The 22,074-nt window shown below is 50.7% G+C and overlaps 1 protein-coding gene across 2 annotated transcripts; it reads right to left on the minus strand.

The window, feature by feature from the left end:
- Positions 1 to 311: 311 nt before the first annotated feature.
- Positions 312 to 21,127, minus strand: AS3MT (arsenite methyltransferase). 2 transcript variants are annotated; one of them, XM_062214074.1, is made up of 11 exons: positions 20,917 to 21,127; positions 20,691 to 20,731; positions 20,307 to 20,434; positions 19,361 to 19,511; positions 18,868 to 19,004; positions 15,258 to 15,327; positions 13,149 to 13,230; positions 10,448 to 10,579; positions 10,012 to 10,154; positions 7,481 to 7,615; positions 312 to 610 (listed from the first exon to the last, which is right to left on the minus strand). In XM_062214074.1, the coding sequence occupies exons 1-11, from the start codon at positions 21,110 to 21,112 to the stop codon at positions 503 to 505; spliced, it is 1,323 nt and encodes a 440-aa protein (XP_062070058.1). In that variant the 5' UTR covers positions 21,113 to 21,127; the 3' UTR covers positions 312 to 502. The 2 variants fall into 2 exon arrangements, with proteins under 2 accessions (XP_062070058.1, XP_062070057.1); XM_062214073.1 differs by having other exon boundaries at positions 20,655 to 20,731.
- Between the last annotated feature and the right edge of the window lie 947 nt (positions 21,128 to 22,074).

Below are 22,074 nucleotides of genomic sequence, written 5' to 3' on the forward strand. Positions count from 1 at the left end.
ATCGCAAGGTCAGCAGCTAAGCAGAGGCTGCAAGGCGCTGGAAGGTGCTCAGGTTGCCAGGGGACAGTGACTACCTGGAGAAGAGCTCAATGGGATCAGGAAGAGAGCTGCGTCATTTTTAAAAGAGTTAAAGGTCTCATAGAGCTATGCTCAGGGGGCAACCGTGGGAAAGCCCAGGAACCCAGCACGAGTCCCTCCGGAGGGCTCTCCCAGGACCCTCACCCACAGCTACTTCTGGAGCCTTGGAGTTCCATTCCAGGCCACTAGATGGCACCAAAACTTCAAAGAATTTTGCTTAACTCCGCTTCTGGTGATTTTCTGTGAATTTTAATTAATACTTTCCAAAAAATGATTCACCTATTTTTACCAGTGATTCAGAGAATAGCTCTATTTTGTCACTTATACCTTCCTATTGTTTGTGCCGCAGGGAAAAGCAGGTTGGACGCAGATGTGCCTGGCTCTCGTGCCTTCTGCCCACTGGTGGGCTCCCAGCCCGGCCAGGTCAGCACTTCTTTTTTTTGCCACAGCAGCCCCCAGCGGCGTCAGGGACACAGCTGGACTTCACAGCATCAGGCTGTCCTGCAAGCTGGAACGGATCTGTGATGATATCCTGTCAAAGGCAAACCAAGACAAAAAGATAAGTTCAAGAAACCAAGATTTCTGTTTGCATTGTGTTGATTTACCTAGAAGGAAGATAAAATTATAAAGTTCCATAGGATCCTTGGGGGGTAGCTTCAGTCACTCTACTATAGAAGTAGCCATCTCTTCCTGAAGCTTCTAATTAAATTATCACGGCTTTCAAGGTACAACTCATTGTTTTAAAGATTTATTCAAGAAGCAGAGATGGAGGCAGAGACAGGCAGAAGGAATCTGATCCACCTGTTTGCTCCCCAGATACCCCCTAACAGCTGGAACTGGAAGGGGCTGAGGCCAGGAGCCATGAACTCAATTCCACATCTCCCATGTGGGTGGCAGGGACCCAATCACCTGAGCCATCATCGCCTGCTGCATCCCAGGGAGCTGGCGCTGGATTGAACCCAGGCTCTCTCATACGGGACACAGGCATCGTAACTGCTAGGCCAAGTGTGCACTTCCTACAAAGCCTCTTAAGGGCAGTCTCTACTGGGCAGGAAGAAGTGGCTGTGCTGACTGTGCTCTGCTTTGTTTGATGGCAGCCCCCTTGGCTGAAACTTTGTCCCTTCCTAACCCCAGCACCATGTGCATGAGGTGAAAGGGGAGGCTCAGATACCAAGGCCATCCTTAGTAACTGCTAACATCAGATGTGGAGACTGCTGGGAGGCAGAATTTTTACTTTTTTTTTTTTTTTTTTTTTTTTTTTAAGATGTATTTATTTGAAAGGAGAGTTATAGGGGAGAGAGGCAGACAGAGAGAGGGTGGGGGGGAGGGAGGTCTTCCATCTGCTGGTTCACTCCCCAGATGGCTGCAACAGCCAGAACTGGGCCAATATGAAGCCAGGAGCCAGGAGATTCTTCCAGATCTCCCACACAGGTGCAGGGGCACAAGCACTTGGGCCATCTTCCGCTGCTTTCCCAGGCACATTAGCAGGGAGCTGGATCAGAAGTGGAGCAGCCGGAACATGGATTGGCGCCCATATGGGATGCCGCGACTGCAGGTGGCAGCTTTACCCGCTACGCCAAAGCACCAGTCTCCAGGTTGAAGACTCAACGGCAGCCTTTATGTTTCTTCCTTTCCTCTACCAGAGAGACACCTCCAACAGCAGCCCCAGTGGGACCCGAGGAGAACTGTACACAGACAGAGCGGGGTGACAGCACAGTCCTAGGACGTGAGTCCATTCTCCGATCCATCACCGCTCACAGCGGGCAGGAGAGCGCGCAGCGCAAGCACAGACTCCACATCCACAGAGCTGACTGTCTTGAGGACCATTCCCTTGACTGAAGTAACTTCCTGGTGGCCTTGACCTCTCTGGCCCTGAGCTTCCACCTTGTAGAATGAAGAGGCCTGGGGCCAGTGTGGTGGCTCCGCAGCCCAGCCAATGCTTGTAGTGTCAGCATTCCATGTCAGAGCACTGATTTGAGTCCTGGCTGCTCTGCTTCCAATCCAGCTCCCTGCGAACGTGGTCTGGGAAGCAGCAGGTGATGGCTCAGGTACTTGGCCCCTGCCACCCATGTGGGAGGCCTGGATGGAGTTCCTGGCTCTTGGCTTCGGCCTGGTCCACACCTGACCATTGCAGCCATTTGGGAAGTGAACCAAATGATGAAAGATGTCTCTGCCTCCTCCTGGCACTTGACCTTTCAAATAGAACAACGAAAGTTCTTCCCGACATGTGGGCCCCCCACCCAGGACAGCCTGGCATTGGCGAGGGGATTTCCATGCCTGGGAGGGGCTGGCGCAGCCGGTGCTGCTGCCAGGCCTGCATAGCCATGCTATTTCCTCCTGAGTTTCACAATTCCTGGTGGGAAGAGTTAGCCTCTCCTCCTTTCCTCTCTGAAAAATGACTTTCCACACCCTTCTTTTGGTACTCAATGTCCAATCTCCCAATAGAAAGAGACAGCCACATCACTGCCAAATGCATGCTCCTTGCCCTCAAAGGTGTCAGGACTCGAAGGAACTCCGAGGCGAGCCCCCGGATAAGCCTGCCAGTCCTGTCCAGACACCACCCCGAGATTCTGACGGGATCGGTAGGAGAGCAGGGATCAGCAGCACTGAGTCAAAGTGGCCACAGCAGGCCAGCACGGTGGCGCAGCAGGGGAAGCCACCACCTGCAATGCCAGCATCACACAGCAGAGCGCCGGTTCAAGCCCTTCAGGCTCTGCTTGCAATCCACATCCCTGGCAAGGCAGCAGGTGATGGCCCCACTCTTGGACCCCTGCCACCCACAAGGGAGAACCTCGTGGAGTTCCTGGTTCCTGGCTTCGGCCTGGCCCAACCCTGACCTTGCAACCATGTGGGGAGTGAACCAGTGACTAGAAGCTCTCTCTCCTTCTTTCTCTGTCACTCTGCCTTTCAAATAAATAAACTCCATCTATTAAAAAAAAAAGAAGAAGAAGAAGGAAGTGAAGAAGAAGAAGAAACTGCCTATTTAGGGAAAAATGCAAGTCAAAAATTAAATGCTACCCTAAAAAAATATGTTTCATATGAAAGATAATCTTTTTTTGAAAAAGATTTATTTATTTATTTATTTGAGAGGTAGAGTTACAGAGAGAGGGAGAGACAGAGAGAGGGGGGGGCTTCCGTCTGCTGGTTCACTCCACACATGGCTGCAATGGCTGGAGTTGGGCCAATTTGAAGCCAGGAGCCAGGAACTTCTTCCAGGTCTCCCACGTGGGTACAGGAGCCCAATCACTTGGGCCATCCTCCACTGCCTTCTCAGGCCATTAGCAGGGAGCTGGATTAGAAGAGGAGCAGCTAGGACACTAACCAGCACCCAGATGGGATGCCGGCACCACAGGCTTAGCCTACTACACACAGCACCAGCCGAAAGACACTCTCTCAGGGAGCAATGCTTTAAAAGGCTAATGCTCTTAAAGAAAATGGTTAAATCTGGGCTGGCATTGTGGCACAGCACATTAATCTACCACCTGTGACAGTGACTTTCAAATAAATAATTTTTTAAAAAGTGTCAGCTCCACAATCAGACATGAGTTCAAGTTTACCACTTTCTAGTGGTATGACCCTGGATTAGTAAATTAATCTTTCTGAACCTCACTCTCTTCATCTGTAAAATGGGTATAATATGGGTTACTGTGAGACTAAGTGACATGGTGCCTTGAACATATTAACTGTCCAATAAAAGCCTTCTGTATTATTGATTTTTTTAAATGATTTTTAATGGAGCCTTTTTTAAAGATTTATTTATTTATTTTGAAAGTCAGAGTTATACAGAGAGAAGAAAGGCACAGAGAAAGGTCTTCCATCCGCTGGTTCACTCCCCAATTGGCCTCAATGGCCAGAGCTGCTGCCAATCCAAAGCCAGGAGCCAGGAGCTTCTTTCAGGTCTCCCACAGGGATTCAGGGGCCCAAGGACTTGGGCCATCTTCTACTGCTTTCCCAGGCCATTAGCAGGGAGCTGGATTGGAAGTGGAGTAGCCGGGACTCAAACCAGCAGCCATATGGGATGCCGGCACTGCAGGCGGTGGCTTTACTTGCTATGCCACAGTGCCAGCCCCAAAATGATTGGTTTATTTACTTACTTGAAAGGTAGTAGAGAAAGAAAGATGGGTGGGGAGCCAGGGGGAAGAATCTTCCATCTACTGGTTCACTTCCCAAAGAGTCGTAACTGCCAGGGCTAGGCCAGGCTGAAGCCAGGAGCCAGGAACTCCCTCCTGATCTCCCAGGTGTGTGGCAGGGACGCAGATACTTGGGCCGTCTCGTGCTGCCTTTCCAGGCACTGCTGCAGGAAGCGGGGTCAAAGGACAGGAGCCAGGACTCTGAGCTGGCCCTCCGATGGGGGATGCAGGCGCCATGGGGGCAGCTTAACCAGCGTGGCACCACATGGGCCCTGGTGCTGCTGCTTCTGTGGTTCGCGTTAATATGACCATGACCATTAGCTGAAGCAAGGCGCGCCAGAGCACAAGTCCATGTGCAATGGCAGACGCTGCAGTATTTTAATAACAACATCTTTTTCATAGCACAATGCACTTGGCTCATCAAGATTAAAAAGAAGAAAAGAAAGAGCAGAAGGGACTCCCCAAAACAGGCTCCCCGGAGCGGATCCTCGTAAGCAGCAGCCCTTTCCACTCCTGTGTTGCAGCAGCTGCTGGAAGCCCCCTGCCCGGCCCACCCTTACGGGCCGCCTGCCAGGCTTTACCGTGGAAGGCCGCCATGAGTGAGACGGGAGCATCCTCCCCCGAGAGCACAAGGTTGCATTTCTAGGCCACGCAGCTGCTTCACCTTTTAAATCTCCCTTCAGTGTCCACTACTGCCGCTTCCAAAACCTGGAACTGATCTAACGACACTGGCACATCTGCACGCTGAGATAAACCAGGTCAAATATGCAGAACATGACTGCTCCTATCTGAGGTCACGACCCCTGCTGTGTGCGAGCTGCAGGCACACGGGGAGGGAGGGTGGCAGAGGCGCTGGGGGGAACGGCCTTCTCTGGGTGCAAACTCCTGGCTTGCAGCTCCGGCGGCAGGGGGACTCCGGGAATGCGGCTGGAGGAAGCGGCCCCTCCAGTGCAGTCCTCTGAGAGCCTCTATGAACAGCAGTCAGGAAGGTCAGGGGAGGCCAACATCTCAAAATGGACATCGATCCTGACCAGGGCACTTCGTTATCTGTCAGCTCCCAAGAGCTGCACCATAGCAATAAACACACCGGTGGAACGTTGACTCTGAAGTCAAAAGTCAAATCTCTCTACATTGCAAAAAATCTCCCAAAAGTAGCAGTAGCCAAGCGTCCAAGGCTCAGAACAAAGCAAGAGAGGAGCCACGCGTCAGCAGCATGGGCAGCTTGGGCGGCGTCTGTGCTGGCAAGCACTGGCCATGGAAGAACGCACAGCTTTGTGGGCCCCACTGATTCTTTTGGATTCAATTCACCTTCCTCCAACTACAGACTTACCATCTTCGAGGGTGATCTCTAAATAAGCTTTACTCTCAAAGATTGCTTATGAGATAACAAAAAAGAGAAGATACAGGCTGTGTTGTGGCACAGCAGGTAGACCTGCCGCCTATGATGCTGGCATCCCACACGGTCGTGTCCTGGCTGCTCCACTTCCAATCCACCTCCCTGCTAACGTGCCTGGGAAAGCAATGGAAAACGGCCCACGTGGTTAGGCCTCTGCCACCCACATAGGAGACCTGGAAGAAGCTCCTGGCCCACCCTTGGCCGTTGCGGCCATTTAGGAAGTGAACTGGTGGATAGAGGTTCTTTTGATCGCTCACTCGCTTTCTATCTCTCCTTCTCTCTCTGTAACTGACTTTTAAATAAATCAATCAATCTTAAAAAAAAAAAAAAAAAAAGAAGGAAAACACGGTGTGCAGCGTTGCTAGTATATCAGTGTATACGTAACATACCCCAAAATGTCTACAAAACACAAGCAACAAAAGGAAAAAGATGATGGAGAGAAATTACAGAATTCCTGAGACCAGGAGAAAGGCTAGAGGAGAAGGCTAGAGGAATCCTGCCAAGAATCCTGGTCAGAACCCAAGCACTCAGAATCTACAACTCAGTCCCAAGCAACCAAGAATTCTACTGAGTATGAATCTGTAAGTGTAACTCCTTCTATTTCTTTTCTTTCTTTCTTTACTGGGAAGATGGAGACAGGCAGACAGAGATCTCCCATCTGCTGCTCACTCCCCAAACGCCCACAACAGCAGAAACTCCATCCTGGTCTCCCACACAGATGGCGGGGGCCCAAATACTTAGGTGACCAGCGGCCGCCTCCCAGGACGCGCGTTACCAGGAATGCCGGCATCAGGAGCAGAGCTAGGACCTGAGCTGATTCCCCAGTGTGGAATGGAGCTCCCCAAACGCCTGCCCCTGCTCCCACCCCTTGAGTGTGTTTTATGTGCCAGCCACTGGGTTAAGCATCACCCATATGTCATTTCATTTGGTCCTTGCAACCAAAGGGCAAAAATGTTATTACTACCTCCTTATTACCCATGAGGCTTAGGGAGATTAGATAACCTAGGTGACGTGAGCCGAAGTGGCACAGCCAGGATCTGAAGCTGGTTTATCGGACTGCAAGGCCTGCACAGTGAAACTTCACCCCAGGCCATGATCCTGTCCCAGCGCTATCAGTATGTTATTCCCACAGGCTCTCCCATCAGTGCCTTGAGGTGCATTATGGTCATGACTCAGCTGAAGGCTGGGCGTTCCAAGGGACTTCCAGGAGCGGGCGTTGTGGCACAGCAGGTTAAGCCACTACTGAGGATGCCTGCATCCCATACCAGAGCACAGGTCTGAGTCCCTGCCACTAGTGTGAAAGATCCAGCGGGGACTCTGGGCCCCTGGTGTTAGCCTGGCCCAGCCCCAGCTGTTGTGGCCATTCAGAGAGTAAACTAGAGGACGGGCTCTCTCTCTCTCTGTCACTCTGCCTTCAAAATAAGTAAATCTTTGTTTTAAAAATGTCTTGAAATACATCACTAAATCTGTTCTAAACAAAACATTATAAGTTAATCCACGTGTTAATAAAGTAATCATGCTAGCATGGTAAAAAGTAAAAGACGAGAGAGAAAGGAAAAGAAAGATATTGGCACAGTGGGGGAAGCCTCTGTCTGCAGTCCAACACCCTACATTGGAGCCAGTTCGGGGGCTCAGGACGCCCTGGAGTGCATCCACAGATATACCCAGGGAGGAGTCTCGGCCTCCAGGCCAGGACCGAGAAAGCAAAGTTATGAAACCAACTGAAATCCTTGGGTAGGTAGAAACATGCTAGAAATAAGCCATGGTGAACAACCCCAAAGACCGCGACTGGCTTCTTGCTTTAGTAGCAGTCCGCGGCACACACAGTGACTTTTCCAGTGGCTCCCTAAGACAGGGAACTGAGAGCTAAACAAACCTTGGCTTCTAACACAGGGCAGGCTCCAGAGGCCGGCGGCTTCTCTGCAATCGGTTGGAACAGAAAACCTTGAGCAAATCGTGAATTCTTCAAGATATTGGCTGTTTCTTCATCCACTTCCAGGAGTTCACCTTTCTGAAGGGTAACATAAGAAGCACCTAGTGAGAGAGGCCGCTTTAGTGGCAACAGGAAAAAAACACCCCATCGTTCCCTAACGGGCAGCATCCGGGAAGAGACCACAGCTTGTGCCGCGGGGCTGCTCGCAGAGCCACACCCGCTGCATTGGTTCTCAGATGGAAGTGACCAACGTCCCAACCAATGTTTTTTGGAGGTGGCACTGAGAGGACGCTCACTGCCCCCAGGTCTACTCTCTGCCCAGAGTCGGATGTGGAAGCCACTGTCTCCTGAGCTTCACCCAGGTCAGCAGCAAAGAGGAGGCTCCGGGCTTCACGGTGTATTTCTTCACATGCTGTCACAGGGTGACCATGCCTGACACAGCGTCACAGCTGGTGGTGTAGATTTTGCTCTAAAAAAAAGTGCTATTAGAAGTGTTTTTTCTGCAAACCTCTAGATCAGATCAGTGGTTTCAAAGGCCCTTCCCGCTCCTGTTCTGCGAGTCTGCGGAGCAGGCAGCATTATCAGGGAAAAGCACGAGGGGCCATGCTGCGCCACGTGCTGCTTCAGAAATCCAAAGACCCTGGGGCCGGCACCGGGCTCATTTGGTTAATCCTCTGCCTGCGGCGCCAGCACCTGCATGGGAGACCAGGAAGAAGCACCTGGCTCCTGGCTTCGGATCGGCGTAGCTCTGGCCATTGCGGTCATTTGGGGGGTGATCCAATGGAAGGAAGACCTTTCTCTCTGTCTCTCTCTCTCACTGTCTAACTCTATCGATCAAAAATTAAAAAAAAAAAAAAAAAGAATAGGAATATGGCAAAGCTATTGTGGTTGTTTAGTTGTATCATACAGTCAAGGAATTTTGTGTATATGATGAGTGATAATGTTTTTCCTCCTTTGCACAGTAAGCTTTGTTTTTTCAGGCTTTGGAATCAGCTACTTGGGTTCCAATTCTGGATGTGTTGAGTAAAGTTGAGTTAGTCACCAAAATCATTGAGATGCAGTTTGCTCCACTGTGGAAGTGGAAATGATGATGCCTACTTTGCAGAATTTCCCTACGGATTAGTAATAATACTTAGAGCAACATGTTTGGTACATCCTGGAATTTTGGTTCAACAGAAGGCACAGTCATGAGTTGTCCCAGAGGTGGAAGCACTAAGTTTCCCTCTTCAGAGTTTTTGGCCCAAATAAGGATCTTTGGATTTTTTTTTTTTTTTTTTTTTGACAGGTAGAGTTAGGGAGAGAGAGAGAGACAGAGAGAAAGGTTTTCCTTCCATTGGTTCACCCCCCTAAAGGGCCGCCATGGCCGGCGCTGTGCCCATCCAAAGCCAGGAGCTAGGTGCTTCCTCCTGGTCTCCCATGCGGGTACAGGGCCCAAGCACTTAGGCCATCCTCCACTGCCCTCAAAGGCCACAGCAGAGAGCTGGACTGGAAGAGGAGCAACCAGGACTAGAACCCGGCACCCTTATGGGATGCCGGTGCTGCAGGCGGAGGGTTAACCAAGTGAGCCACAGTGCCAGCCTCCTATTCTTTTCTATCCCGTTTCTCTTTAGTTCCCCCACTCTCATGTCACAATAAAGCATCTCAAAACAAAATTTCCTTAGGCATATTAAAAGTATTGTGGTTACAGAAGAGGTTATTTTATTCTTAGGTGATGCAAATGGAAATATTTAAAGTGTCATGGCGCTCACAATGCACTTTCCATGATTCAGCACATACATATTTATGTGTATATATGCATGTATATACACCTACACACATATATTTTTATAAACAACAAAGCAAAATATGGCAAAATGTTTTCAACTGCTGAAATACGTAATGAGCATATAGGCATTCACATATATGGCACAATTTTTTCAACTTTTCTGTATGTAAAAACATTTTTATAATAAATATCAGGGCGAAGAATCTAATCCACTTAAAAAAACTCCCACACGGGCCGGCGCTGTGGCTTAACAGGCTAATCCTCCGCCTTGCAGCGCCGGCACACCGGGTTCTAGTCCCGGTTGGGGCGCCGGATTCTATCCCGGTTGCCCCTCTTCCAGGCCAGCTCTCTGCTATGGCCCGGGAGTGCAGTGGAGGATGGCCCAAGTGCTTGGGCCCTGCACCCGCATGGGAGACCAGGAGGAAGCACCTGGCTCCTGGCTTTGGATCGGCGCGATGCGCTGGCCGCAGCGGCCATTGGAGGGTGAACCAACGACAAAAAGGAAGACCTTTCTCTCTGTGTCTCTCTCTCTCACTATCCACTATCTCTCTCTCTCTCTATCTCACTATCTGCCTGTCAAAAAAAAAAAAAAAAAAACCCACATGAACAAACCAAGTGCGGAAAGTGAGGAGCAGCAGAAGGTCAAGAGAAAAGTCCCTGCAGCAAGGTCAGGGGGGAGGTGCCGGAAGCTACGGAAATCCTTATTTACCTTAAACGTGAAATTTGCATCAAATATCAGTTCTTTCTCATGTCCTGTGATCCCTCCACTGTAGATAACTTGGCATCTTTCAGCTGGTCCTGTCTTAGGAAGTTTGAAGAGGCGGAATGTTGCAGACACGAAACGACAGTCACCTAAAAACAGCATTTGCTCATGGTCATCTCCTGCTCGTCCCCAGCACGTCCACACCTACTGGTCTGCTCGGCAATGAGGAGCAAACATATCCCAAAGACGCCATCAGTTACCTTGCTCGGCTTCATGCTATGGAGCGACTGCAGAACACTGTTATCAAATGCCAGCCTTCCGGGGGTTGCCATTACACAAGAGCCAGACTGGACATTCCCAGACAACACAAATCTCCCTCAGTGAGGCTCACTCCACAGCATCAAGCCACTGATTTAAGGCCTCCCAGGCTATTGTTTCTTACCGACAACTCTTTCCAGTTCTTTGTTTTGAATTGTAATGAAATTGGCAGTGACCAAACGTGGAGGGCAGAACCCAATTTTTTGGGCAAAGTTGGCGAGATCCTTCCAGTACAAAGCACCTCCCAGGCACTCACCTAAGAAAATCACAGACCAGTCAATACTCGAAATGGTATTAAGGAAATTATGGTTTTATGTAATTGATTAGGACATGGTATCAGCTAAAACATAGGCAGGTCCTGGACATAGAAGCCAACCTGAGTGTATGTACCCCAAGGTCTAGAAGTCATGATTAAAAGTGGATGTGCCAGGGGCCGGCACCGTGGCTTACTTGGTTAATCCTCTGCCTACAGTGCCGGCATCCCATAAGGGTGCCAGGTTCTAGTCCTGGTTGCTCCTCTTCCAGTCCAGCTCTCTGCTGTGGCCTTTGAGAGCAATGGAGGATGGCCCAAGTGCTTGGGCCCTGCACCCGCATGGGAGACCAGGAGGAAGCACCTGGCACCTGGCTTTGGATCGGCGCAGTGCCAGCCGTAGCGGCCATTTGGGGGATGAACCAACGGAAGGAAGACCTTTCTCTCTGTCTGTCTCTCTCACTGTCTGTAACTCTACCTGTCAAATTAAAAAAAAAAAAAAAAAGTGCGTGTGCCAGGGAATGGGAATGGGCTATTTAAAAAAAAAAAAAAAAAAAGATGTTCCAATAAGTTGGAAATGAACTAAATGATCACCAGTGGAAAAATGGTTCAAGTATGGGATCTCTGTAATAAAAGTATTTTAAAAAATATTCTAGGGTGGGCATTTGGTGCAGCAGTTAGGTTGCTGCTTGGGATGCCTGCGTCCCACATCAGAGTGCCTGTTTCATGTCCCAGTTACTCCACTTCCCATCTAGCTGATGCGCACCCTGGGAGGCAGCAGGTGATGGCTCAAGTACTTTGGTCCCGGCCACCCATGTGGGAGACCTGGATTGAGTTCCAAGTTCCTGACTTTAGCCTAGCCCAGCCCCGAATGTTGAAGGCATTTTGGGAATGAACCAGCAAGTAGGTCTCTGTCTCTCTTCCTTTCAAATAAAATGAAAATAAAGAGGGGCTGGCACCTGCAGCTATGGCATCCCATGAGGTTGCCAATTAGAATTTGAGTCCCAGCTGCTCCACTTCTGATCCAGTTTCTTGCTAATGCACCTGGGAAAGCAGAAGATGCACCAAGTTCTTGGGCCCCTGCACCCATATGGGAGACCCGGAAGAAGCTCCTCGCTTTAGGCCAGCCCAGCTCTGGCTGTTGTAGCCATTTGGGAAAATGAGTTAGTAGATGAAAGATATCTCTCTCTCTCTCTCTCTCTCTCTCTGTGTGTGTATGTGTGTGTGTGTCTCTCCCTCTCTCTCTGTACTCTGCTTTTCAAATAAATAAATTCTTTTAAAAAAAAAGCTTAATTCTACTCGAGTCCATCCCCAATTCTATTTTTTTAAAAAATGAAAATAAATAGGCTTAGGAAACATGCTAAATAAACAAAATTCAAATACTAACATTATATACACATAGGAAAAACAGAACTAGAAGAATTTACGCTAAAACATTAAAGAGGTTATTACTAGGTTATATGATAAGTACTTTTTAAAAATTATTTTAAAGAGTTACAAAGAGGGGAAAAGGAAAGAGAGAGGCAGAAAGAGAGGGAGAGAGAGAGAGATCTTCCATCCACTGGTTCACTCCCCAAATGGCTGCAATGGCCAGGACTGGGCCAGGCCAAAGCTAGGAACCAGGAGCTTCTTCTGGATCTCCCACATGGGTACAGGGGTCCAAAGACTTGGGCCATCTCCTGCTGCTTTCCCAGGTGCATCAGCAGGGAGCTGGATCAGAAGTAGAGCAGGTGGGACTCGAATCAGTGCCCATATGGAATGCTGGTGCTGCAGGCAACAGCTTTACCTACCACAGCACAGTGCCAGCTCCAGTAATTTTTTAAGATTTTTTTTCTATTATTATTATTTGAAAGGTAGAGTTTTGGGAGTAAGGGGGAAACAAAGAGAGAGAGAGAGACCCAGCTGGGGCTTGGCCAGACTAAAGCCAGGAGCCAGGAGCTTCCTCCAGGTCTCCCCTATGGGTGCAGGGGTCCAAGCGCTTGGGTTGTCTTCAGCTGCTTTCCCAGGCACATTAGCAGGGAACCACATCAGAGGAGAGCAGCCAGCACTCGAAGCAGCACTATGTGGGATGTCTGCAGTAGCCCCAATTTTTTCTTTCTTAAATATTTTCCAACTCTTTAACAAAATCCACTTATTACTGCATAAGAAAAAAAGCTAAAAAATCCAATCTAAAAGCAAAGCCTTTTGAGTCCACAGCCTGAGCACAGGCACGCATGGATCTCAGCTTTCAGAGACTCCGTTCAGATGACAACAAAGCAAGGAACAACACGGCGCGATGAGCACCGAGGGGACCACGGCAGCACCCACGCTGGAAGTCGCCTTCATCTCCACGCTGCATGTTCCAGGCATTTTTTTCACATTCACTGTCCCGTTCAGCCTTCACAACAGCCTTTATATTTTACGGTTTGGAAAACAAAGACTCGAAGAGATGAATGCAGGTGTCCAAGGTCTTCTCGCTGGTGAGTGACAGCGGAAGAAAGCAGCCTCGCCTCTCTCCCTGTCTTGTGTGATCTCATGCCTGGCTCTCCGCAGAAAGGGGCTCTGCCTTAAATCAAAAGCAAACAGGGACACCTACCCCATAAAACTCCGCGAGTCCTCACTTCTTCTGGCAGTTCAAGGCTGGCGTAGACGTCACTGAAATACAGCTCCCCGCCATGCTGAAACAGACTGGTGTTAGTGCCAACAAGGCTAAAGATTAAATCGATCCCAGATAACAAATGAAGGGATGAGAGAACAAAGTTTGAAAAACCAAGGGAAGTGTTTGCCTGATCCTCTGAGCCAACAGCTGCCTGCCTCCCTGGTTACAATCCTTAGCAAGTCTCAGGATCTGTGTTCGAGGATCTACCCAACAGAGAATAAAATCACTTTCTAAGAGTCTCTCTTCCAAATAAAGACACTCAGATTATCTCAAGTTTGTATCAGTCTGAACCAAATGCAGCTCTGGGTTCATGTATAAGTAACAAAAGACAAAACAGTATTCATAAACTCTTATCACTTGAAAATTAGATAGTTTTCTGGTGTTACTTGGTTTTATAATAATACATTATATTTTTGAAATGTTGTCCTTAAAATCTAAGGCAAATGAGTAAGTGGGAACTCAAGAATTTAGCTAAAAGCACAGAGATCTAGAGTCTACAATAATGTCTCTGTTCTTTTAAGTACATTTTAAAAAATATTTATTTATTTGAAAAACAGAGTTACAGAGAAAGGTAGAGACAAAGAGAGAGAGATTTTCCATCCCCCGGTTCACTCCCCAAATGGCCAAAATGGCCTGAGCTCGGCCGATCTGAAACTAAGAGCCAAGAGCCTCTTCCAGATCTCCCACATGAGTGCAGAGGCTCAAGCACTTGGGCCATCCTCCACTGCTTTCCCAGGCACATTTGCAGGCAGCTGGATCAGAAGTGGAGCAGCCAGGACTCAAACCAGCGTCCATATGGGATGCTGGCACTGGCGCTGCAGGCCAGGGCTTTAACACGCAGCACTACAGCCCTGGCCCTCATAAGTACATCTTAGTGAGAAGTGTGAGCTGGCCTCTGAAGTGACATCTGAACCAAGACAGTATTTAATCGTATCTACACAGACACTGCTAACTGAGCTGTACCACAGTCCTGCACCCTCTACCCCAGACACAGCTCGTGACACCCAGGAAGGCTGTGCAGCTCCTGCAAGTCCTCCTTCTAGAAAACAGTTGTAAAAGTCCCATCTTCTTTAGCTCCCCGCAGAGCTGAAATCCTAACAGCTAAGAAGTAGGGGCGAACACTTGGCCCGTTTTCCATATAACCGTACCTGGGTTCCATGCCCTCCCACTACCTACTCCTGCTTCCTTGATAAAGAAGCCCGTGAGAGACAGCGGTGATGACTCGAGTAATGGAGGTCCTGCAACCCATATAGAAGACTTGGGTTGGGGGCCAACATCATGGCCTCACGGGTTAAGCCGCTGCCTGCAGTGTCAGCATCCCATATGGGCACCATTTCAAGTCCCAGCTGTTCCACTTTTGATCCAACTCCCTGCTCTTGTGTTTGGGAAATCAGTTTAAAATGGCCCCAAGTCCTTGGGCTCCTGCACCCATGTGGGAGACCTGGAAGAAGCTCCTGGCTTCAGCCTGGCTCAGCCCTGGTCTGTGGCCATTTGGGGAGTGAACCAGCGGATGGAAGATCTCTGTTTCCCTTCCTCTCAAAGAAATACAATAAATCTTAAAAAAAAAAAAAAAAAAAAAAAAAAAAAAAAAAAAAAAAGACCTGGGTTGAATTCCCGGTTCCTGGCTTCAGCCCCATAGCTATTAGTGGGTGCTTGAGCAGCAAGCCAGCGGAGAGAACTTTCTGTCTCTCTAACTCTCTGGCTCCCAAATAAATAAATAAACAAAAAGTTTTCAAAAGAAGAGAAGTCTCTGCTCTGAGAGACACTGCAGGCGTGCCAGGAGAGCACGCTCACGGCATGGCTGGGTAGCCACCCACAGTCCCTGCAGCTCTGCAGACGTACTCCTGGGCCAAGGGAGCGAGCGTGCGCAGCTGCTCAACCCGCCCTGGACCTCAGAGGGAGAGGCAGCCACAGCTGGGATATTCCCGCATGCCCCTCCTTCCCCACTCCTCTTTAACCGGGTGCATAAATGGTATGTCTGAGATCTCAGTTCCGAGGGGACCACGTGGGTAAATGGATCCTTTCTCTCACCCTTGCCCTCCTCACCTTCAGCACTCGATACACCTCCTGCAGCACCTGCTGCTTATTAGGCACGAGGTTGACAACACAGTTTGATCTAAAAAAAGAACACGCTGTCACGTCCAGCAAAATCACACGCTGCTCGGAGACCTTCACGCCCTCTGCGTTCCTGGAAGTGGCTCCGAGCATTCCGTGGGAGCGCCACCATCCTCCCCGCCCCCCTCGGTACCTCCCTTGCCCACGCTCAACTCTTCCCCCATGGGAAGGGAGAAGCGCAAAGTGTGTAAAAAATGCCAAGGCACTGAGAGCAAGCTCGAATGTGCCGATGAAGACACCAGGCACGATTCTTCTGCAATTCTGCCCTGATGTTCGCCAGGTGACAAGACAAAGCCAGGCCCCAGATGCCTGCTGTTCCAGGCACTTCCTAAGCCACGCGCGAAAAGCAATTCCTCAAAGGCAGCTGTCCTAAGGCTGTCCCTTGGGCGTGATTTAATACTATTTTCCCAGGAAAAGAATACAGTCATGGACCACACTACAATACGTGACATGTCACATGCATGACAGTGGTCCCAGAAGATCACATGGAGCTGAGAACTTCCTGTCACCTAGGGATGCTGATATCGGAACACAACACTACTCAAGCTTGTGGTGCTGCCGCGTGCGAATGATCAACAGTACGTCACTGCCACACGATGATCACTAAAGAAACTCTTACCGGCTATGAACTGACTATGCTTTAAATCTTCATTTTATAGTATACTCCTTCTACTTGTACAAGGGTACTTCAAAAAGTTTGTGAAGAAATTAACTTAAAAGGTAAGTTTCTCTCGGTGCAAATTTTTTTTTTCAAGTCCATGCAATTTTTTAAGTTTCTATTTATTTGACAAGTAGAGAGAAAGAAAAATAAAGACAGAGATTTTCTATCTGCTGGTTCACTCCCCAGATGCCTGCACCAATCAGTGTAAATCCAGAAGCTCAGAACTTAATCTGGGTCTCCTTTATGAGTGGTGGGGACCCAAGAACTTGGCCACCATGTGCTGCCTCCCAAGGTGCACGTTAGCAAGAAGTTGGAATCAGAACCAGATTTGGACTCAAACCCAGGCACTCTAACATCGGATACAGGCATCCCAAGCAAGGTTTTTGTTGTGGTGGTGGTTGTTGTTATTAAAAGATTTATCAGGGGCCGGCGCTGTGACATAGTGGGTAAAACTGCTGCCTACAGTGCCAGCACCCCATATGGACACTGGTTAGAGTCCTGGCTGCTCCACTTCTGATCCAGCTCTCTGCTAATGTGCCTGGGAAAGCAGAAGATGGCCCAAGTGCTTGGGCCCCTGTACCCATGTGGGAGACCCGGAAGAAGCTCCTAGCTTTGGATCAGCATAGCTCCAGCTGTTGTGGCCAGTTGGGGAGTGAACCAGCAGATGGAAGACCTCTCTCTCTCACTCTCTGCCCCTGCCTCCCTCTCTATAACTCTGCCTTTCAAATAAATAAATCTTTTTAAAAATTACCTATTTGAAAGGCAGAATGGCAGAGAGAGAAAAGAGATCTTTCATTTGCTAGTTTACTTCCGAAGTGGCTGCAACAGTAAGAGCTGGGCCAGGCTAAAGCCAGGAGTCAAGAACTGCATTCAGGTCTCTCTCATGGGTTACAGGGCCCCAAGCAGTGGGGCCATCATCCACTGCCTTCCCAGACACATTAGCAGAAAGCTAAACCAGAAGTGGCACACTAGAACTCAAACTGTCAAGTGGTGGCTTGATCTATTTTTTTTTTTTTAAAGATTTACTTATTTATTTGAAAGGAAGAGTTAGGAGACAGACAGACAGAGAGAGATTTTCTATCTGCTGGCCGGCGCCGCGGCTCACTAGGCTAATCCTCCACCTTGCGGCGCCGGCACACCGGGTTCTAGTCCCGGTTGCCCCTCTTCCAGGCCAGCTCTCTGCTGTGGCCAGGGAGTGCAGTGGAGGATGGCCCAAGTCCTTGGGTCCTGCACCCCATGGGAGACCAGGAGAAGCACCTGGCCCCTGCCATCGGATCAGCGCGGTGCGCCGGCCGCAGCGCGCTACCGCGGCGGCCATTGGAGGGTGAACCAACGGCAAAAGGAAGACCTTTCTCTCTGTCTCTCTCTCTCTCTCACTGTCCACTCTGCCTGTCAAAAAAAAAAAAAAAAAAAAAGATTTTCTATCTGCTGGTTCACTCCCCAGATGGCTGCAACAGCCAGGGCTGGGTCAGGAGCCAGGAGTTTCTTCCAAGTCTCCCACATGGGTGGCAGGGGCCCAAGCACTTGGGCCATTCTCCGCTGCTCTCCCAGACACATTAGCAGGGAGCTAGTTCAGAAGTGGAGCACCCAGGACTCGAACCGGCACCCACATGGGATGCTGGTGCTGCAGGCTGTGACTTTAACCTACTGAGCCACAGTGCCGGCCCCAGCCTAGCTGTTTTCATAATACACATTTGCCATGACCTTTTTGGAGATCCTTCATATGCAGGGATTTCAAAGTTTTTTTTTTTTTTTTTTACCACCATAAACTCATCCTTTAATTGCTTTTCTATGAACCTTTTGAAGTACTCTTCTATGTACCACACAGCCTAAGCGTGTAGTAGGCTAGACCACCTAAGTCTGTGTAAGTTCATGCCATGGTGTGTGCAGTGGTGAAACCATCCAACAATGCATTGTTACAAGATGCATGACTGCTTCATAAAGACACCCAGTCAGCATGTGCTGCAGGAGCAGACGCTAGTCTTGATGGCTTTTTGGGTTCACTGGTTTACAATAAATTTAAATTCTTGGGGCTGGCTCTGTGGTATAGTGGATAAAGCCACGCCTGCATTGCCGGCATCCCAGGTGGGCGCCAGTTTGAGTCCCAGTTGCTTCACTTCTGATCCAGCTCTCTGCTGTGGCCTCAGAAAGCAATGGAGAATGGCCCAAGTACTTGGGCCCCTGAACCCAAATGGGAGACCCAGAAGAAGCTCTTGGCTCCTGGCTTTGGACCAACCCAGCCCCAGCCCAGCGGTCATTGGGGGAGTGAAATGGCAGATGGAGGATATACCTCTCTCTCTGCCTTTTTTTTTTTTTTTTCCTGACAGGCAGAGCGGATAGTGAGAGAGTGAGAGAGTGAGAGAGAGAGAGAGAGAGAAAGGTCTTCCTTTTTGCCGTTGGTTCACCCTCCAATGGCCGCTGCGGTCGGCGCATCGCGCTGATCCGAAGCCAGGAGCCAGGTGCTTCTCCTCGTCTCTAATGCGGGTACAGGGCCCAAGGACTTGGGCCATCCTCCACTGCCTTCCCAGGCCATAGCAGAGAGCTAGCCTGGAAGAGGGGCAACCGGGATAGAATCCGGTGCCCCAACCGGGACTAGAACCCAGTGTGCCGGCGCCGCAAGGCGAAGGATTAGCCTGTTGAGCCACGGCGCCGGCCTTCTCTCTGCCTTTCAAATAAATAAATAAATCTTTTTTAAAAAAATTATCTTCTGGGCTATTGTATTCTCTGCTACAAGCAGCTCAGACAAGCTCTCTCCCTTTATTAAGACATTGCCAAGTCTAATTTAATACCCTAGATGAGAGTCAATTCAGCAAAAATATGACATTTTGTGTGCTCAAAAGGAAATGAGCTACAGCATACCCGGGAGGATATAGAACCTACATCACAATATCGTAACTCTCATCCTTGATTCCAGCTTCTCCCAGCTTCTCAATGTAGCCATGGACAAAAGTCACATTGGGCGTTTGGAAACCAAATTTTTCCATGTGGTAGTCAAGATACTTTTTAGCCACTTCCACCTACAAGAAAGGAAAATATAGATTGAATGATCACTGTTTTTTAAAACTATACCACTTTTTCCCTAAAACGGGATATTCCTTACACTCTACTGGATTTGTACACCAGACTGCCAGGGGACGCAGGATACCCACAGCCTGGGACGCGCCATCCCCGCTGTGTGTGCGGAGCTCAGACTCCAGCATGGAGTCCCCCACACCTCCCAGGAGAGCCCGGAGATGTCGCAGTTTTCTGCTTCCAGATCAAGCAGCACGGGGCACAGCTGAACCTTGGGAAGCAGAGGCCGTCTCCAGCCACCCTTGAGGACAGGGAAAGGCGCTCGGGGCGATGCGCTCCTCCTCATCCCCCCGCGCCTCACCTGGCCTCTGGTCATGTCTATGCCAGTGACGTGTCCCTTCTCACCAACCAGCTGACTAAGCGCGTAGCAGTCTCTGCCACTTCCACTACCTAGATCCAAAACCCAGCAGTTTTCCAGACACTCCGGGAAGACCAGACCACAGCCATAGTACCTGGGAAGTCAAAATGACAGGTTTCCCACCGAGATCAGAGGACAACAAACCACTAGAGTGCACACATTGCTCCTCCCCCTTCCTCGCTCCCGTCATTCACTCCCGTTCCTATGGAGGTGTTTCGTCTGCCACTGGACTGGAAGCTCCACAGGGTAGGACTGTGTCCACTGTACCCCGACACAGCTGCGCATGGCACCAGGTGTTCAGAGTTAAATACGCCAGCTGAAAGGGTTCTCATTAGCTGAACTCCAAAGGGGGCCCAGGACTGTGAGCTCCAAGCAGCCTTCTATCCCCTTTGCGTGTTTACCTGGGGCAGCAGAACATGAACACAGAAAACACTCACAGCTGAGCAGCACAGGGACCCAGTGCTGGAGCAGTTCGGGGAAGAAGGGGCTCAAGGAGTCCAGAAATCTTTAGGAAGCAGGTAGGGCACAAGCAAGGTGTTGGGAGGGCAGGGTTTGGAGGGCAGAAAGGCAAGGGAATGCATTCCAGATGGGTACCTGCTGGCTGGGCAGGCAGTGCTGACAAACGAGGCGAAGGGAGAAGTCAGAGGAGACAGGTACAGTGGGAAGAGAGGGTCAAACTGTGAGCACCCTTGACTGGCAGGTCCAAGGAGTGTAATGGCCCCTTGCAGCCCTGGGTGGAGAGGCAGGGCTGCCGTTGGAGGCTCTTGGGCACAGCCATGAGCTGAACAGTGCTGAGCTGGGTTCATTCCCTAGCGGGCTGGTATCGCCACTCTTTGGGAGAGCTGCCATCTAGGGTCCTCCCGGGGTGGGGTGCAGCGCGGGGCACTACCGCAAGGCTACTTCCTCGTGCACGTTCTGCAGGGCTTCCCCGACGTGCTTGAGCACAGGCCTGGCGGGGGTCACACAAGCATTGGTCTGGAGGTCCGCAGATTTCTTCAGCGTCTGCCCATAGTAGTTCTGACGCAGTGACCACGCAAGGAAGGAGGAGCGGAGAGAGGGAACAAGAACAGGAGCTGTGGGCCTCGCCCCAACCACTGGCTGACCTTTGCTCCCTGCAGGGCTCTAAGTCAGGCCCTGCCCCGCCCCCCAGCGAGGGGGCTACTAGGGGCGTGGGCCGCCAGGGCTTCCACAGGCCAAGGCCCCCCCTCTCCCCCCGCCGCCGCCGCCGGGGCCCCACCTCGGCCTTTCCAGGTGAGGCCCCCAAGGCTCTCACCTGCACGTCCTTCCAGATCTCGGCGTCGCGGGGGGCGGCCACTGCCAAGAGAAGGGGAAGGCGGCTGAAAGGGCCAGGGTGCTGTGGGGCGGAGGGGCATGCGGTGTGGACCGAGGGGGTGCGGGCAGGACCAAGACCTCGCGGAGCGGCGCGGCGGGGCTGCGGGAAGGGGCTCTGGGCCTGGCCTGCGGGCCGGGGCGTGTGGGCGAGGGGCACACACACTTACTACTGTCTCCTCGGCCTGCGGACGCCAGCTCCGGAGCCCAGCGCGCCGGAGGCCCCTCCCCGGCAGGCCAGCCTGAATTCCGCGCAGGCGTCCTGCGTCCTAGGCTTCCGACCTGCGGACCTCCGCGCGCCGCGCACCTGCTGGGCCCGGGGTCGCGAGACGGCCTTTGGCCCGTCCAGCCCAGAGACGACGTCATAGCTCCACTACTAAATCGTGTATTGGGACCTTAAGAACACCCACGTGTTTGCGGAATGAAATCACCTTTTCTCAATCTGTTGTTTAAAGCCAGATTTATTGAGATTTAATTTACATCCAGTAAGCTTCACCTTTAACATACAGTTCTGTGAATTCTGACAAACACAGACGTCATCACTACACTCGAGACTAAAATGGTTCTCCCGCCCCTCTGGAATCAACTCCCGCCTCCCACCCCCGGTCGCTCCAGAATGTTCCAGACATGGACTCCTACAGTACGCAGCTGTTGTTTGGGTTATGTTTCGGTAAGCCACTTGGCTACACCCGTTTACACCTCTGGTAATGCCTGGTCAGTTTGTCGGGTGGGAAAGTTAGAAGTTAGCCTGTGTATGTGAGGGGCCTGAGGGAAGCAGTCCTGTCCACACCCTGATAGCTTTATAGATGGGCCCTGCCTTTCCCCAGGGAGAAATCTCCTCTGCCCAGCACCGGGTGGCCTACCCAGTCTGATAACACTGGGACTAAAACCTTGGGAGGAATTGTCTCTGTGGCACACCCAGCAAGCCTTCTGTCTAAAAGAGGAAGGGGAGAAGGAGAAATGACAGGAGGAACTGGACCCCATTCCCTTATGAGCCCCAGTCTGAATACAGACCGAGCCCCAACCCTTTCCTGAGACGCCTACCTGGCCAACAGGTGCACTTCGGCTCAGCCTCTCCTGGGACGCCCACCTGGTCTCTCAGGTGTGTTTCTCTCAGCTCAGTTCTCTGTTTTCTGCGGAGATGCCCACCAGCTTGTCAGGTGCTCTCTTCGTCAGACTACGTAACCTCACCTTCCCCAGTCTGAATGGCTGGGCTGAAGTCAGGAGTGCCGCCAGACTGGAGCGTGGGCACTCTGACGTGAGACGCTGGCACCCCGGCTGGCGTCTCAACGGCCAGGCCAAACGGCTGCCCTGGCTTGTTTTCCTCT

Source organism: Lepus europaeus, chromosome 17 (genome assembly GCF_033115175.1).
Source record: "Lepus europaeus isolate LE1 chromosome 17, mLepTim1.pri, whole genome shotgun sequence".
NCBI classification, from domain to species: domain Eukaryota; kingdom Metazoa; phylum Chordata; class Mammalia; order Lagomorpha; family Leporidae; genus Lepus; species Lepus europaeus.

Bases quoted from the DNA above. Each gene is read 5' to 3' on its own strand.
- AS3MT (XM_062214073.1), bottom strand. From the start codon at position 21,112: ATGACGTCGTCTCTGGGCTGGACGGGCCAAAGGCCGTCTCGCGACCCC. The intron at 19,005-19,360 runs GTGAGGCGCGGG...CCTTTCTTGTAG, and splicing joins TAGACATGACCAGAGGCCAG to GTGGAAGTGGCTAAAAAGTA. The intron at 611-7,480 runs GTTTGTTTAGCT...TGCCTTTGACAG, and splicing joins GCCCTGTGTTAGAAGCCAAG to GATATCATCACAGATCCGTT.